The 18,052-nt window shown below is 35.3% G+C and overlaps 1 protein-coding gene across 3 annotated transcripts in view; it reads left to right on the top strand.

Moving 5' to 3' along the window:
* The window catches only part of cacna1ha (calcium channel, voltage-dependent, T type, alpha 1H subunit a), a 67,129-nt gene that overhangs the window by 29,789 nt on the left and 19,288 nt on the right, over window positions 1-18,052 (top strand). For all 3 annotated transcript variants that reach the window (XM_051103418.1, XM_051103404.1, XM_051103411.1), the window contains exons 9-21: window positions 4,243-4,394; window positions 5,270-5,455; window positions 5,769-5,886; window positions 6,747-6,902; window positions 9,044-9,131; window positions 9,433-9,641; window positions 12,604-12,981; window positions 15,600-15,700; window positions 15,784-15,901; window positions 15,996-16,064; window positions 16,147-16,331; window positions 16,666-16,792; window positions 16,876-17,001. In XM_051103418.1, coding sequence (XP_050959375.1) covers window positions 4,243-4,394; window positions 5,270-5,455; window positions 5,769-5,886; window positions 6,747-6,902; window positions 9,044-9,131; window positions 9,433-9,641; window positions 12,604-12,981; window positions 15,600-15,700; window positions 15,784-15,901; window positions 15,996-16,064; window positions 16,147-16,331; window positions 16,666-16,792; window positions 16,876-17,001 — 2,013 coding nt within the window. The remainder of the gene's footprint in view (window positions 1-4,242; window positions 4,395-5,269; window positions 5,456-5,768; window positions 5,887-6,746; window positions 6,903-9,043; window positions 9,132-9,432; window positions 9,642-12,603; window positions 12,982-15,599; window positions 15,701-15,783; window positions 15,902-15,995; window positions 16,065-16,146; window positions 16,332-16,665; window positions 16,793-16,875; window positions 17,002-18,052) is intronic.

The raw sequence follows: 18,052 nt of genomic DNA, 5'->3' as shown, positions 1-18,052 counted from the left end.
ATTCGATTTGTGTGTAGTGCAAATGGCACAGTTGAAAATAAAAAACGTCATCGTTTACTGACTCTCATGTTGTAAGGACATGAAAAGGGCTTCAAAAAGCCCCAAAAGCACCATAAAGGTATGATAAAAAATAGTCTCTAGACTCTTCTGAACTCATACATTCAATTTGTGTAAGAAACATGTAAAAATGTACATATTTACATATTTAATTTGTTCACAAGAATCTGATTTGTAAACAAATTCTTAAGACAATTTTTGTGAGCTGGATTAAGTAATTCATCAATTTGAATATACACTCTTAAAAATAAAGGTGCTTTAAAAGGTTCTTCACAGCGATACCATAGAAGAGCCATTTCTGGTTCCACAAAAAAACATTCAGTCAAAGGTTTTTTTTAAAGAATCATCTCTTTCTTACCAATTTATAATCTGAAGAACCTTCTTTTGCCACATAGAACCTTTTTTGAAACAGAAAGGTTCTTCCAGACGTTAAAGGTTCTGTATGGCACAGGTTTTCAATTACGAGTAATTTTTCTGTGAAGTGTGTACAAAGTAACATATCTTTAGTGTGAAAGTAGCAGGCAAAATACCGGTATAAAAATGGTTCTGTCATGACAGCTCTCGGAGGGATTAACATGGTAATGTACATGGCAGTGTTAATGTATTTGATCTTGGCGGAATAGATCTGCTACGCTGCTGCTGCTGCTGCGGCAGAGCAAGTACAGAGACATCCACAACATGCTGCTGAGAGCATTTAAGAAATACTGCTGCTGCACATACCTATATAACATATATGAATAACCCCCATATAGCATACATGAATCATAGCCGATCTACAAGTGCAGCTGGGGAAGGTGGAGGGTTTCTGAAACATGCTGCAAACTGCTACGGCAAGCACTAGTCATATATTTGAATGTTAAGCAGTGAGCTTACTGACTACTGATACAGTAGAGAACCAATCAGCTGTGCCATGTGATAATGTTGTCAGAGGTCAAATTGAGTTAGACCTATCGGGATTGCGCTATCTAGAGTTTCATGCCAGAACTCTGTATATATCTATTGGTACAGTATGCATCACGACTAAACATGCATCATCGTTTTCAAAAGCCTACGTTTGCACAGTCCACACTACAATGTAAAAACATCGCAAGCACATTTATCCTCTTTTATTTTCAAAAAATTCTGTATCCTTGACAAAAACCCAGTCTTAATGTGGATGGAAGGCCAAAACGGAGAGAAAAAGATGCGTTTTCAAACAAAAACGCATTAGTACATAACCTCTCATATTTTGGGCACAAAGAACTGTTTTTTTTTTTTTTTTACATTTTCAAAATGATCATTTTTTTATTGTGCATTCCAATTAATCTCAGTCAAACTGCAGTTGGGTTATTTGGATTAAAGGAGAACTCCACTTCCAGGACAACAATTCATAAACAATTTACTCACCCCCTTTTCATCCAAGATGCTCAGGTCTTTCTGTCTTCAGTTGTAAAGAAATTATGGTTTCTGAGGAAAGCATTTCAGGATTTTTCTTCATATATTGGACTTCATTGGTGCCCCGATTTTGAACTTCCAAAATGTAGTTTAAATGCAGCTTCAAAGGGCTCTAAACGATCCCAGCCGAGGAAGAAGGGTCTTATCTAGCGAAACGTTTGGTCATTTTTTTTTGGAAAATAACATTTTTTATACTTTTAAGCACAAAAGCTTGTGTAGCACAGGCTCTGGGAAGCGCGTTCACGACACTACCTACTATTGAATCAAGTTGAAAGGTCACACAGAACATAGGCGGAACAACAGTACACAGATGATAAACTTATATGTGATTAAATAAACAAATCTTAATTTCGTTCATTTTAGCTTTTGTGCTTAAAAATGACTGATCATTTCGCTAGATAAGACACTTCTTCCTCAGCTGGGATCATTTAGAGCCCTTTGAAGCTGCATTTAAACTACATTTTGGAAGTTTAAAATCGAGGGCACCAGTGAAGTCCACTATATGGAGAAAAATCCTGAAATGTTTTCCTCAAAAACCAAAATTTCTTTACGACTGAAGACAGAAAGACATGAACATCTTGGATGACAAGGGGGTGAGTAAATTATTTGTAAATTGTTGTTCTGGAAGTGGACTTCTCCTTTAAGTAAAAATAACTTAAAAAATATACATAACTAACACAATAAAATGCAATAAAAACATGACAACATAATAAACAACATGATTTTTGAGTTATCTGTTTTTGCAAAAAGGTTCCAAAACATTTTGGGTTTCCCAAAGAAACTTTCATAGCACAAAGAATATTTAAATAATCTAAAGAACCTTTTTTTCACTATTAAGAAGCTTTTGTGTAATGAAAAGGTTCCATGAATGATAAAGGAACGATCGGTGCCAATAAAGAATCTTTATATTTAATAGTGTAATGAAGAGTGGTCAGAATACTATTCACATTAGCTTTTGAGGAGGAAAGGAGTCATGATATGAGTGAGTAAATAATGACAGAAGTTTAGTTTTTTGGTTGTGAGGTTGTTTGTGTGTTTATTAGTTTGTGAACTATCTCTACACGGTTTTGTTGAAGAGGGGATAAGCTAGATTGTCTGGTGCGGATGTATCATAGACACAACATTGTTCTGTAATCGAATAATATTCTAAAACACAAATGCACTATTCCTCTGTCTTCACTGAAAAAAGACGCCATTTTGTTGGAAAAATTATGCATAAACTGGAAGATTGTGTTTAGAATTCATCACGACTGAGCTCAGGCTATGGCACTGCATAATGGCGTGTCTCTCACTTCATGAGGGAAATTACACTAAACAATGTCGTTGCACCATGGTATGTTTTTGAATCTGTTGTACTGGCAAATTAGCATCATATTTTTACTTCAAACCATATTAGAGTTAACACACACTAGCTATCTTGGCACCTGAGGTGGTGTCTGCTGCTGGAATAATGATTCACAAACCAACCTGTTGGACCCCACGCGCAAGCACATCTGTTTATGCATATATGTTGTTGCATAAATTGTAAGCTTTAAACGGAAATTTGCCCACTGAAAATGTGATTACCATCTGGTTTGTGTTGACACTGCGAGCACGTTTTTCTGGGTTTTAGTTTATTCATGTTTCCTTCAATACTAGTGTACTAAATTGATGATGCTAAAATTGTTTAGAAGCAAAGATTGATGCCTGTAAGGCCTAAAACGCTCGTCTAATCTAACACTGCAGTCGAAGATGGTATAATGAAGGGTTTTCATTATTCTTTTACTAATCCATTACTAATCTGTTGTTCCTGGGTAACAAGCAGTCTCGGGAAGTGGCATATAAATATTCATGAATTACATTGATTAATGTATGTAGATCAATGCAGGCAGCAGAGGCTGTGGAGCCCCCTAGTGCTGACCTGTTACCGTAGTTTTGTTGGATATGGGTTTGCATTTGCGAAGGTTTGTTTCAATTATGATTTAATGATATCTAATGCAGATTTATGTGTCTTTTAAAGCACTGATAAGACGAGAGTGATATCACAAGTAGTGAAACCTTATCGCCCTTAAATATCTGCGGGTTAAACGGAAGTGTTTTACAGTAACTTTCAGCTTGCTCGTAGCGAGAGTGACGTATTGATTTTATAACACAGTGTTAACGTGAACAGTATCCAGGTGAATGCTGAGGGTGGCTGCTCTTATAACGGCCACCAGAACCAAGAGGCTCATATCGTTTATGTTTCCTTTAGAATGTGTTTATTGATTTGCACTGTGCTGAAGAACTGAAGAGTGCAGTGGTAATTCTTCAGTTCTTTAGCTGGTATAGTCTGCATCAGCAAAGGTACGGAGACTAATTCTCTGGCCCTGAAACTGCTTATGATGGACAGATTTTAGAAGAGTGATCTGCATTGCTTTGCAGAGAGCTTTGGGTTTTATTTTGTTTGTTTAACCTCAGCTCTGGAGGTTTTTGCGTGAAGATGAACAATTGTAATTGCTTCGAAATATCTTTGTCATTTGGCCCGGAGGTATTGTGTTACATAAACTGTTCATTTATCATTTGAATGCGCTGCAGTTCTCCATATTTATATACAGTACTACTCTGACTCACACCCTCAAGCGTTTCATGTTATGTTGTGAGAGTAAAGGTGTGTGAAGGTGCCATTATGAGGGTCAGCGATTAAGGTCACTCATATGTTGTATTCCCAGCAGTATCTTGGCATGACTTTGGCCTGCAGAAGGTAATGAGGTGTGGCTCTGTTTCCTCTCACAGCCTGAGGAGCTGACAAACGTCCTGGAGATTAGCAACATCGTCTTCACTAGCATGTTTGTCCTCGAAATGCTCTTCAAACTGCTGGCCTTTGGCATCTTCGGCTATATCAAGAACCCCTACAACATCTTTGATGGGATTATTGTAGTCATAAGGTAAGATCTGTTATTTATCTGTATGTGTCTATGTCTTATATAATACTTGTTACGCTACACTTACTAAATATACAATGCATTTTAAAAGTTTTTTAATGTTTTTGAAATAAATCAAAGTTGCAATTATTTGGTTAATAATACAGTAAAAACTGTAATATTGTGAAATATTACGGTTTGGCGCTAAACCTTTAGTGTATAATAAGATATTTAGATTAAAAAAATAGAAAATGTATAAAGATTTTGCAATTATGAAATGAAAAAATGTGGAATGTTTAGAATAAATTAAAATGACCTAAAATTATTTTGATTAAAAAAAAAAAAAAAACATGGACAAGTTATGCATCAGATATACAATGCATTTTTAAAACTTTTTTAATGTTTCTGAAATAAATCAAAGTTGCATTTATTTGATTAATACTACAGTAATATTGTGAAATATTACAGTTTGGCCCTAAACATTTAGTGTATAATCAGATATTTTGATTTAAAAAAATAGAAAATGTATAAATAGTTTGCAATTATGAAATGAAAAAAGTGGAATGTTTAGAATAAATTAAAATTACTTAAAATTTTATTGAATAATAAAAAAAAATGTTATGCAAAATCTTTTTACAATTTTTTATGAAACCCTAACCCTATTTATTTGTTAATAATACAGAAAGATAGTATTGTGACATTTTTTTTGGCAAAAAATTAAGGAAAATTTCTTTTTAAAACCCTACATAAAGATGTGAACATTTTTTTGCAGGATTTCTTTTTAAAATACATATTGGATTTTAAGTGCATATAAACATTTGTAAGCAATACTGAAGTCATAATTTTTTTCTTATGTGAACTATTAAGTATAAAATTATAACCATGTGTTTCTGTGACAGTGTGTGGGAGATCATAGGGCAGGCAGATGGGGGTCTTTCAGTGCTGAGGACGTTTCGTCTCCTGCGTGTGCTCAAACTGGTGCGATTCCTCCCTGCGCTGCGCAGACAGCTGGTGGTCCTGATGAAGACCATGGACAATGTGGCAACTTTCTGCATGCTGCTCATGCTTTTCATCTTCACATTCAGGTGCAGACCACACCCACAACTCACTCAGCTGATTAAAACCGGGTTTGGTGCATCGTGCCACCAAAACTATAATCTGAACTTTAGAAAACTCTGTGCATACAGCATGATTAATAACCATCTATGGAAGCCATCTTTGGGAAAAATGTATTTGAAGTGCGATTTGTTTTGTTTTGAAAATTTTTTGGCTTCAGTTTTCACAATTGGCACACTAGGTAGTAATGTGCTGAAAATGTGTTGTCTTGTCATTAACATAATTCTGGACGTACGCGCTCAAATGTTTATACATTTTATTTTTCTTTTACCCTCAATTCAGCATTCTTGGAATGCATCTGTTTGGATGCAAATTCAGCTTGAAGATGGAGAATGGAGACACTATTCCAGACAGGAAAAACTTTGATTCCCTGCTGTGGGCCATTGTCACTGTGTTTCAGGTCAGAACTGAGATGATGCTGACTGTGCTGGGGTCAGGTTATGCATACACTGCAATACACTGCATTATTTTCGCTCAGAAAATTGCTTGTAAATTTCACAATTAATTGCCAAAAAGTAGCATGGAATTAAATCTGACATTTTGAAGTAGAAATGCTGAAATAGTATTTTCTTGTTTTGTTCATAACTTTGAAAAATAGTTTTTCACAATGTAGAGGCCAGTTGCATATACATAGCCACTATGTTTAAAATTAAAAACTAGTTTGATTAACTACAAGTAGCAGTTATCCAAGAGGTAATCAGTCTTACTTTTTCAGATTCACATTAGACCAATCTACCTTTTTGTAACTGAATTTAAAACATTATGACCAGTATTGAAGAAAAAAAAATAGACCAACTTTTTAAGACTAGTCTTAACGGTTTATGCAACCGACCCCTGTGCTTACTTGCCGATGGAAAGCCTTTGTGTGCATTATTTCCTGCATTTCCTTACAATTTCCTGTGATGAAGCTGAGCTGCTGAACTTGCACTGTGTACGTATGCTGTACAGCAGCTATTCTCACTAGAAGATCAGTGTTATTCTGTGGTTAAAAAAGACCTAATTGCTGGACTGGGACAGCCAATTACTTTAACTTCAGTAAGAAGCAGAACTTTGAATGGTTTGTACAGTATCATCACAAAACACTACTCAAATTGGACCTACGGCATCAAATTCTGTATTAATTTCCCCCACTATGTAATTGAGAAATACATGCACAAAAGAGTACTGTATTGCACATTTCATTAATACATCAGAGATTTTCTCTACTCAGCCGTTCTCCATCCTTTTCTGTTTCGTAAACTGCTTGCGTTTGTGTTTCAGATTCTGACCCAGGAAGACTGGAACGTGGTCCTCTATAATGGAATGGCTTCCACCACCCCATGGGCGGCTCTTTATTTTGTGGCTCTGATGACTTTTGGGAATTATGTGCTCTTTAACCTACTGGTGGCCATCTTAGTGGAGGGGTTTCAGGCAGAGGTAACAAAAAAAACCTATTTCAGCTGGCTCAGTTTTAGAGGTGTTTATTTTCTAAAGATCTGTGCACAAAGCAGTTGCTTTCTCCAGATAGTCTGGGGAGATAAACATCACTGCACACAACTGCAGTCAACATAAAAATACCTGACCTGAAAATCATTTATCCTAATAATATTTTGGCAGTGAAAACATGTGTTTTCTATCAGCCGTTGAGAATCAGAACTAAACAGAAACAGAATTTTGCAAAATAATGACCTTTTTGATTTAACCAGACAGACTTTCCCATTGTTTGTGATTCAGTTTGATTCATGTTAACAGTTCATTCATGCATTTAATCATTTGCAGTGGTTTCCCATACCAGATGCTAATGGGATACTTTAAAAGGCAGAAAAAAATGAATCCTGTGGAAGCCTGTTTCCGGCACTAAATTAAAAATGTAATTTAAAAAAAAGTGGAAAAAAAAAGTTAATTTATTTTTTCTCACAATTTTGAGTTTGCATCTCACAATTCTGACTTTTTCTCAGAACTGTGAAATATAAACTCTCAATTCTGACTCTTTTTCTCAGAAATGTGTGATATAAACTCGCAGTTGCGAGTTATAAAGTCAGAATTGCGAGATATAAACTCACTGTTTACTCACAAATTTATATTTTGCAATTCAGAATTTTTCTCAGAATTGTAGGTTTATATCTGCCAATTCCAAGTTACTAAGTCAGAATTGTGAGATATAAACTTGCAATTCTTAGAACATATCAGTCTTTTTTCACCCTCCCAGAATTGGACTTTATAACTCAAAATTGTGAGTTTATACCTCATAATTCTGAGAAACAAAATGTCAATTGCAAATGGCAATTGCTAGAAAAAAAAAAGTCAGGAACGCATATACAATTTCGCAAAATTCCTCAAAAATAAGTCAAAGTTGTGAGTTTGCATCTTGCAATTCTGACTTTCTAACTCTCAGTTATGAGTTTATATCATGCAGTTCTGAGAAAAAGAGTCAGAATTGCAAGTTTACAGTATATCTCACAATTTTGACTTTATAACTCGCAATTGAGAGTTTATATCTCACAATTCTGAGAAAAAAAGTCAGAACTGCGACATAAAAAGTCAAAATTACCTTTTGTTGTTGTTGTTTATTCAGTGGTGGAAACAGGCTTCCGTATAATCTCTAGGAAACAAAACTTGGAAATATCTTCTATTGTTTGTTTGTGACAAAGCAGTTTTTACTGCACATACAATGTTTTGTTGCACATACTGTACCGCAGCCAATTTCTATCTAAATAACCAAAACATTATCAAGAGAGCAGCAAAGTATGGGAACACTTAAATAAATAAATAATCTTTTTTTAAATAATGGATGTTTAAAAATAAGTACATCTTATAAACCAATAAATCAACTCCATGTCTAAATCTACAGTTAAAAAAAGATTTAAATACTTTACAGATAAAGTATTTGTTTTCATTACTTCAGATTTAACTAAACAAGCATAAAGAAGCTTGTGGTGCCCCCCCCCTCTCAACTTTTGGTTTGCACATATAAAGTTTACATTATCTACAAAATAGTAATCACATAAATCTGACATACTGTACAGTATATGTTAATTAAAAATCTAAATATGTAGCTAATATGCAGATTGATCGCTCCTCGAAGAGGGTAAACCTGTGCCACACAAGTTGAACTTGTGCTACAGGGATTTATAGAATTTGGCTTGTTAAGGATGCAGATCTGTGCACAAACAAAGTAGCTGTTTTCTCCATATAGTCCGGGGAGATAAACTGCATTGCTGATACAGTGCTGCAGTGTTTGGCCCATCTGTCATGCTGGGGACTGTGTGAATTGTGAACTTGTTATTAGTAGGTGTAAACCTGCAAAGGCTAAAACAAACACTGACTTCACACAGTCCAAACTGCAATCGAGTTCTAACAGGGTATAGCAGAGTACTGATAATATGGGCACCACAGCTGTCTGTATGCACAGCAGGCTGTGAATGAGTGAAGGGCAGTTTGTTGTTGACGCCAGAGGCCGGCGTCCTCTGAGAGAACGGCTCCTGTTTGGCTTCAGTGCACCCTGAATAACACTTTAGTGGGCTGAGTGCTTACTGAAACACTGTGAGCTGTCCACAGAAATCTCTTGTGCTTTGCAGGGAGATGCTAACAAGTCAGATGCGGATGAGGAAAAGCGGTCAGTGAACTTTGAAGAGGAGGAGAAGATGGGGGAATTACGAGATACAGGTTACTTCCGTTTACACATAAAATGCCTCCTATGCACACTTTTTACACTACATATATTTCTCCTATCCTTAGTATGTTCATTCAGGCTTAAAGTTAAGTTCATTGCAGGCAGTGGTCCTCTAGAGCCACATTAAAGCCATACCCATTTCAAATATATGAATCTTCTGGGAAAAAATGGCCTTTTTATGTGTCCTTCCTCCATTTACCTTTACTACTTTGTCATTCATGGATAATCCTTTTAATTTTAATTACTGAATGGTGATGACTTTCATCGAATAACTCCTGTTATGTCCACCAATAGAGCTGAAGATGTACTCTCTGATGATGTCAGCCAATGGGCACGTGGATCCTCGAGGCACTTTGCCCCCTCCAATCATCATGCGCACTGCTGCCACCCCAATGCCCACTCCGAAGAGCTCGCTCGGCCCCGAGTCAGTGTTTGGTCTGAGTGAGTCCAGACGGGGCAGTGGGATCTCGATAGATCCAAATGCTTTTGATCAAAAATCCCTGGTAAGAAAAAAATCAGATGTCAGATTACAATCAGGTGTCCATTACAGTAACATTACGCACACACACACACAATCTTTAGGCCTTTTTTAAGATTTACACAATTTAATTACACTGTAATTACGTACCTTACTGCATGTTTCGCAACAGCTTCAAAGTGAAATGTCCAGAGAGTTGTGCTAAAACACACGTTAAGTACGTGACCATGGCATGTTTTTATTACGTTGGCATATTACACTGTTTGAGGTACGTATTGCGGCTTTTCAGAATGCAAATATCCTGGTAGTGTCGTAAAGGTTTAGAGGCAGAAGGTAGAACTCATGCATATGAAGGTGTTTATGTGACGACAATGTTCAAAAGTATCAGTTTTCAAATCATGCAGGATGTTAAAATAGTTTTGAAGCCATAATATAATATTCTGAAAGTAACTGTGTGAAAATTAGACTTTATTACTGCCTCTGGTGTTCATTTCAACACTGAAAAAAGAAGTTTTTTCAGTTATGCAGAAATGTATATAGAGGCGCGTATTTCCAATGAGCCTGTGTTGTAATTAATAGTAAAACTGCATCAATTTGAATTGAATAATCCTTACGTATTTTAAATAAATAATTGAACAATCCTTAATTACTTACTCAATTAAGGTATGTAAGGAATATTCAGTTCAATTTGATGGAATTTTACTATTCATTGAATTGCATAAATCTAAAAATCAAAAAATGCTTACTTTTTTTTTAGTGCATAAAGATTGCTTGAGCATACAGTAGTTGGGAAACAGAAAACTGATGTCATCATTTACCTTTTTATGACATAGGTTCAGTTTCTGAAATGTCATGTATAAATGTTATTTATAAATGAATAATTCACAATATTTTACTTTCTGCAGTAATTATTACATTGAAAAATATTGTAGAATATAGTTTAAATATATATAAAACATTTCTGAAAATGATTAACATGTACAGCAGAGGTTGCGCTAGACTTCAACATTGTCCATCATTTTGATGTAAAATAAAAGGTAAAATAAAAAAAATCGATTTTAATAGATTCTCATTTTTAATGAACCAATATCGATTCTTAAATCACAATCGATCTCTCGTTCTATATGGCTTTCAGTTGATGAATGGACAGTCTTCCTTCCAATAAATAGCAATAGGCTAGTCTCTGTGTTACTTTTGATATGAATGAAAGTGTCAGATTTCAAATTCTGTCAATTTCCTTAGGAAATTCAAGCAATAAATTCCGTTTTGGTGCTCTTTAATGTGGCATGATAGATCATTGAAGCTTCTGTGTATTCGCCTGTGCGTAATCAAATGCATAGGAAAACAATTGTGACAGTTTTATTTTTGTTCTGTATCTCATGCTCTGCTGCCACACTGGAGCGCACTCGCCACCAACTGGACAGGGCTGAGAATTACAGCTACAATTTACAGTAGATCACCCTAAGTGTAATCTGTCAAAATGACGGACGCCCTTTAGATTTTTCCGTCACTGATTAAAAATTCTGTCAATGACGGAGAATTTTCGGTTAAGGTGACCTCTGGTGTACAGTGTTAATACTGTGTATTCAAGGTGTATTTACAATGTAATATCACTTTCTATTTGATGGTAACACCATGATTTTTTAATATTCATTCAATTTAAACATTTACTGACAGTGGTATGCTTTTTCAAATCAATATGAAACCAACAAAAATGCAAAAACACTTTTTTTTTTTTACAAACATGGCACATTTTTATAGTATTTTATTCATTGTGGACACACTTGTTTGTTACTGACTCAAACCTTGAAAAGTGTCTGTCAGATGCATAAATGTGATTTTGTGTTTTTTAATTGTTTATTGCTATTTTTTTTACTGTAGTCAGGGGCATCGCTGAGTAAAATACTGCTGTTCCCCATTAAAATATTACTAATAAAAATGTAATTTTTTCTGTCAGCTGTTTAGAATCAGAAAGATACAATTTTTACAAACAAATAACACTTTTAATCTAATCAGGCAAATGTTTCAGTTGTTTGTGATTCACTTTGATTCATTTGGACAGTTCACTCATGCAGTGAATTGTTTGCAGTGGTTTCTCTCACCAAAACAGTAAGGGATTACTTTATAAGACAGAAAACAAACAAACAAAAAATAGATGAGGTGGATATTCACCTTAAATCCACTGTAGGAAGCAAAACTTGCAAATGTCTTCTATTGTTTGTCAGTGACAAAGCAGCTTTTTACTGCATGTACAGCTTGTAAACAACTCTGTACTGCAGGTAAAGCCAATTTATATGCAAAACATCAAAAGGGTATTAAAATATGGGGACACCTGACTGTAGTACTTAAAGTATGCAGTACTGTAGTACTGCGTAAAAGCAATTCAAAGAATTGTTTCTAAACACATTAAAAATGTTAGAAATGTATTGCTAAAAACACATTACAAAGACTGTGAACTATGTAGTACTAAATTGTGGAGTTAGACTATTTTTGTGTTCAACTTTTTTTGGGCGGGCCTAAAATCATGTCTCAATGCAGTGTAGCCACTGAGCTTGGGCCCTCCACTAACATTATAATAACTAGAGCACATTAGCATCAGTGGTTCGCCCGCTCAGTCGCGAGTTACTGTCATTACCGTTAGTTACTACAGACTACAATTTGCAAGTTAGCTATGCCTTCATTGTAAATGCATATTACTTGGTTGCAAGAATTTACAAAACAGCTCCATCTTCTTATTTCAATTTGTATTTGACAGTTGAGAGATGCAGCAACTTTTCCATGCAGACAGTGGACATGCCCTCAGCGTTTGAGATCAGAGAATACTGCTTGTTTTTTCAAGATTTTGATGACTTATTTCATAAACTTGGGCTTTTTTCATTCAAATTGGGCTGGGTGGTTAAAAGCACATTTTTCTGTGGTGCGGCAAACTATTGCTTTAGGCACTGTAACATCTTACTAGGACAATATATATTCCTTTACTTCCCCAGCCCAGCCCAAGAAGATCTCCATGCCACCCCCGTGGCTCAGGCAGTAACTGGGGCAGCCGTAGGTCAAGCTGGAACAGCTTAGGACGGGCGCCGAGTTTGAAAAGGAAGGACACATCTGGGGAGAGGGAGTCTCTGCTGTCTGGGGAAGGCAGGGGCAGCTTTGAGGACGACGACTTGGAGGGTGAAAAGCTGGCCAATATCAGTGGAGGGTCACTGCAACATCCCAGCTCTCTGGATATCCCTGAACTGCCCCAAACCCCCAGCTTCAGCTCACTGGGAGACTACCACGACTGCAATGGAAGAAGCCTGCATCTGCCCACTGACCTGTCCGCCAACCTGAGCAAAGAAGACTCCATTGGAGAGGAGGACATGGATGATGTAAGTTATGGCTTAATGCTGTGTTGTTTGTTACAGTCAGTTGTTGAGTCGAAGATGTCTTCCCAGGGGTTTGTCTTGTGAGGAGACTAATTGTCATGCTGTAATTGATTCAGCACCGTAAGTCTGAAGGCAGTAATTGTTTTTCTTGGTGGGTGAAAAGTGACCTTTATTGGTGTCAGTGTGATGATATCTGCTCACTCAAGAGGCCTCGCCTTGAAATTGAGTTTCAAGTGCTGTGAAATAAACACAAACACAGGGCTAGAATACAGCCTACATACAAACAACACACACAATCAGCCAAAAAGTCTAGACATGCACAACTTATTTTTTTATTTACTAATTTACTAATTTTAGAATAATAGTAATTTAGAAGCCGGTTTCCGCCTTTGAGTAAAAAATTTAAAAAAGGTCATTGCGATTTTTTTTTTTAATCTCAGAATTCCGTGATACAAACTCGCAAACAATTTAGATTTTTTTTCTCAGAATTGAGATAGCAATTGTGAGTTAAAAAGTCAGAATTGTGAGATAGAAACTCGCAAATTAGACTTTTTTTCTAATTGCGTGATATAAACACACTTGCGAGAAAATAGTCCAAATTGCGAGTTGATATGTAATCTGACATCGCAATTCTGACCTTATAATATGCAATTGTGTGTGAGAATTGTGAGATATAAACTTGCAATTCTGAGAAAATATCAATCTTTTTTCCCCCTCAGAACTGGACAATTTAACTCGCAATTGAAAAAAAGTCAGAATTGCAAGATATAAACTCACAATTTCAATAAAAATCAAGTTTTGCAATTCTGACTTTTTTCTTGCAATGGCGATTTAAATCCCACAGTTCCACAATTGTGAGACACACACTTGCAATATTGCAATGTATAGAATTGCATGATATAAACTCGCAATTGTGAGAAAAAAGCCAGAATCGCAAGATATAAACTCACAATTTCAAGAAAAAAACAATTTTTTCCTGAAAATTAATATATCATGATTTCCAAAAAAAGTATTAAGCAGCATAACTTTTTTCAACAATGATAATAAGAAATGTTTCTTGAGCAGCATATTAATCAGAATATATTAGACTGATTTCTGAAGGATGTGACACTGAAGACCGGAGCAATGACCGTTTAAAAAGTACTGTTGAAAAGTAATGTAGAAAATATTTTTTATTTTTTTTAATTGTAATAATATTTCATAGTATAACAGTTTTTAGTATTTGATGAGATCATAAGATACTTAATTTAAAAACATAAAAAATCTTACTAACTCCAAATGTATGAATGATAAGTCTTATTGGAAAAAACATATGCTAAATGAATGAAAGTAAAAAATAAATAAAGTTTTTGTGTTCATAAGTTGTTCCTAAAAATATTTTATTTCTTCACTGTAAAAAAAAAAAAAAAAAAAAAAAAAATCTGTAGTTTTTACAAAATAATTTTGGCAGCTGTTTTTGCCAGAATAATTTTCAGTGTAAAACTAATGCACAAACAAGAAAATTTGAATGTAAACCAGTAAATACAATAATGCACACAGTTTTATACCTTTAACATATGAAGAGTTTATTTGCAAAAACATAACTCAGTTTTTTTTAATTTTCAAAAATCATGTTTTTCATTAGTTATTGTGTTTTTATTCTGTTTTATTGTGTTAGTTAGCTGTATTTTTTAAGTTATTTTTACTTAATCAAAATAAACCAACTGCAGTTTGATTCAGATTAATTGGAATACACAATGAAAAAACACGATTTTTGAAAATTGTTAAAAACGTTAAAGAGTTATCAGGTTTCGCAAATGAACTATTCATATACTGACACCACAATAATAATGCAAAAACTATTAAGAAACTACTAAGAAGTCACACAGGGAATTCTGGGCATGTCAGTTTACAGTTTTTGACTGTAAATTATACGTTGATATGTTCTTTTTTACTTCTAAAAGCTGTACAGTTAACAGCAGTCTACTGTAAAATTACATGAAATGTCTGTTTAGATCTTTTGCAGTTTTTTTTACAGTATTTCACAGTTAAAATTACACTTTTTTTATTTTGTTGTAAAGTAAATTTGATTTTAGTTATGCATCATGGAGTCACTACTGAGCTGTTGAAAAAAAAAAAAACACTTTTAACTGTTTAAAAGGTGCAGCATGGTGTTAACTCAAACTGCGTAATTGAGAACATGAGAAAAGTCCATAAAGTGTAAATGCTTCATATGAACGAGTGGAAGTTATTTGGAAATGTTTTTGTAATGATTTCCCACAGTTGTATCACCATCCGCATAATTACAACTTAATCCATCTTTCTAGCCAAGTACCTGGCACATCAATTAGTTGTTTAGACGAAAAGGATTTTAATTGTGCAAAATGCATATTGCAGAGAACACATTTGCAAAATTAACAGTTAGGGCTATGAAATGGTAATTCATCAAATTTAAACAAGCATCCATTTGAATCCCCCCTTATTGACATATTGAATCGAGACCATTAGCGTAATGTCTACAAGCAGCAGTTCTTACCCACCCCAAACACTTTAAACACTTTAAACTAGTTAGTGTTTAGAGCTCCAGCAATTAGCTGTAGTTCTCATTCGATTTGCTTGTGCCTCTCTCTTGTGTGTTACAGAGCTTCTGTTTCCGTCTCAAGAGGACGTTTGAAGCATATAAACCTAAGTGGTGTAAAGATCATGAAGACTGGTCCCTTTATCTGTTTTCTCCTCAGAACAAGTAAGCATTTGTCATCTCCAAAACAACTACTGACCAACTACTGCTTTTCACATTCAGGTTTCTAATCCACAATTCTGTCCTAGGTTTCGGATGATGTGTCAAAGGTTAATTTCTCACAAGATGTTTGATCATGTAGTCTTGGTATTCATCTTCCTAAACTGCATTACCATTGCTCTGGAAAGACCCTCTATCCCACAATCTGTAAGTTCAGTTAAATGCAGTCATGGCCATTTGCATTGAATATTTCCTGTCAGCATGTATGAATACAACATGTCCTTTCGTTTTTTCATTTCAGGAGCGGAAGTTCCTCATTATCTCCAATTATGTTTTCACTGTGATTTTTGTTGCTGAAATGACTGTGAAGGTATGATTTATGCTTTTTCTCTCTATATCAGAAGTTCATTCCACAAAACTCTCTCACAGACATGATATGGCTTTTGTTAAAGGTGGTGGCCCTCGGTTTTTGCGCCGGGAAGCACAGTTATCTGCAGAGCACCTGGAATGTTCTGGACGGGGTGCTGGTCTTTGTCTCTCTCGTTGACATTTTGGTCTCTCTGGCCTACACTAATGGAAACCGAATCCTTGGCATCCTGAGGGTTCTTCGTCTGCTGAGAACTCTGCGGCCGCTGAGGTGAGCCAGAGCGAAAGGTCACAACACGCCTGTCTGAGGCTCAAGCAATCGATGAAATCCGCTACATGGTCATTGCTCCAGTTAAGGAACAAACTGAATGTTAATTGTGGTTGCATTATCTTCTGAGTCTACACACTAAAAGCCCCTTCTCACTTACCGATTCAACTAAAGCTTTGCAAAATGAAGTCTATTATCCTTGAATTGTTTTAGAGGTAAGACTAAGCAGCGGTTTATCGATCTTAAAGGTCACTCAGACAATTGTACCATTACGTAAATGTTCCTGGGATCCAAACAGTTTGAAATAGGTTGTGTTTTTGTTTTTTCACACAAATAGAGTGATTAGTCGTGCTCCTGGACTGAAGCTGGTGGTGGAAACGCTAATAACGTCCCTGAGGCCCATTGGGAACATTGTGCTGATCTGCTGTGCCTTCTTCATTGTCTTTGGCATTCTTGGAGTTCAGGTAATTACTTCAAATGCTCTATGCTTTTCATCAGAAATCTGAGGGATTTTCAGGTAACGCAGTAGCGGTGTTATCAATTACAGCTCTTCAAAGGAAAGTTTTTCCATTGCGAAGGTGGCGACACCAAAAACATCACCAATAAGTCTGATTGTCTTCAAGCGAACTACAAATGGATTCGGAGAAAGTACAACTTTGACAACTTGGGACAGGTAAGATTTAAGTCTTACAGGTAAAACTTTTCAGAATAAAATTTTTCATATTAGTCGATATCGATAAATAAAATTTGTATTTCTTTCAATTTAAAGGCAGATTTTTGCTCCTAAGTGAAAGTTGTAGAAACCAAATCATTAATTGTGGTTTTAAAATACTCTTTATGGTCAGAACATGACAAACACTTTTCCAGTCTTTTTTCTTAAAGTAAGTATCTTAATATAAAAGCTAATTTCTTAGCTTCTGCAAGTTCTAATGAGTGATATTGTTTCAAATCATGAAACAGGTTTGTGTTGACGAATTTTCAAACATATCTTCAGCACAGTTTGCAGTGCAGGCTTTGTCTCTTAGAAATGCACATTTGATAGTAGCTTGAGTTGACGGTAGTAGTAGCTTGAGTAAGGACACAGGTGTAAATTTACAGTTGAGGTCAAAAGTTTACATACACCTTGCAGAATTTGCAATGTTAATTATTTTACCAAAATAAGAGGGATCATACAAAATGCATGTTATTTTTTATTTAGTCCTGCCTGAATAAGATATTTCACAAAATACGTTTAAATATAGTCCACAAAATAAAATAATAGTTGAATTTATAAAAAAAAAACCCTGTTCAAAAGTTTACATACCCTTGACTGTGTTGTTACCTGAATGATATACAGCAGAGTTTTTATGTTTAGTGATAGTTGTTCATGAATCCCTCGTTTGTCCTGAACAGTTAAACTGCCCGTTGTTCTTCAGAAAAATCCTTCAGGTCACACAAATTCCTTGCTTTTTTAGCTTTTTTGTATATTTGAACACTGAGAACAACACTGAGGGACTATTATAGAAGGGTCAAATGCTCACTGATCCTTCAGAAGGAAACACGATGCATTAAGAGCGGGGGGGGTGAAATCTTTTTAAATTTAAAGATCAGGGTAAATTTAACTTATTTTGTCTTCTGGGAAACATGTAAGTATCTTCTGTAGCTGAAGGGCAGTACTAAATGACAAATAAAAAATATGATATTTAGGCAAAATAAGAAAAATGTACACATCTTCATTCTGTTCA

This window comes from Labeo rohita, chromosome 3 (assembly GCF_022985175.1).
Source record: "Labeo rohita strain BAU-BD-2019 chromosome 3, IGBB_LRoh.1.0, whole genome shotgun sequence".
Classification (NCBI taxonomy): Eukaryota; Metazoa; Chordata; class Actinopteri; order Cypriniformes; family Cyprinidae; genus Labeo; species Labeo rohita.
This window is presented reverse-complemented; position numbering and strand designations above follow the sequence as displayed.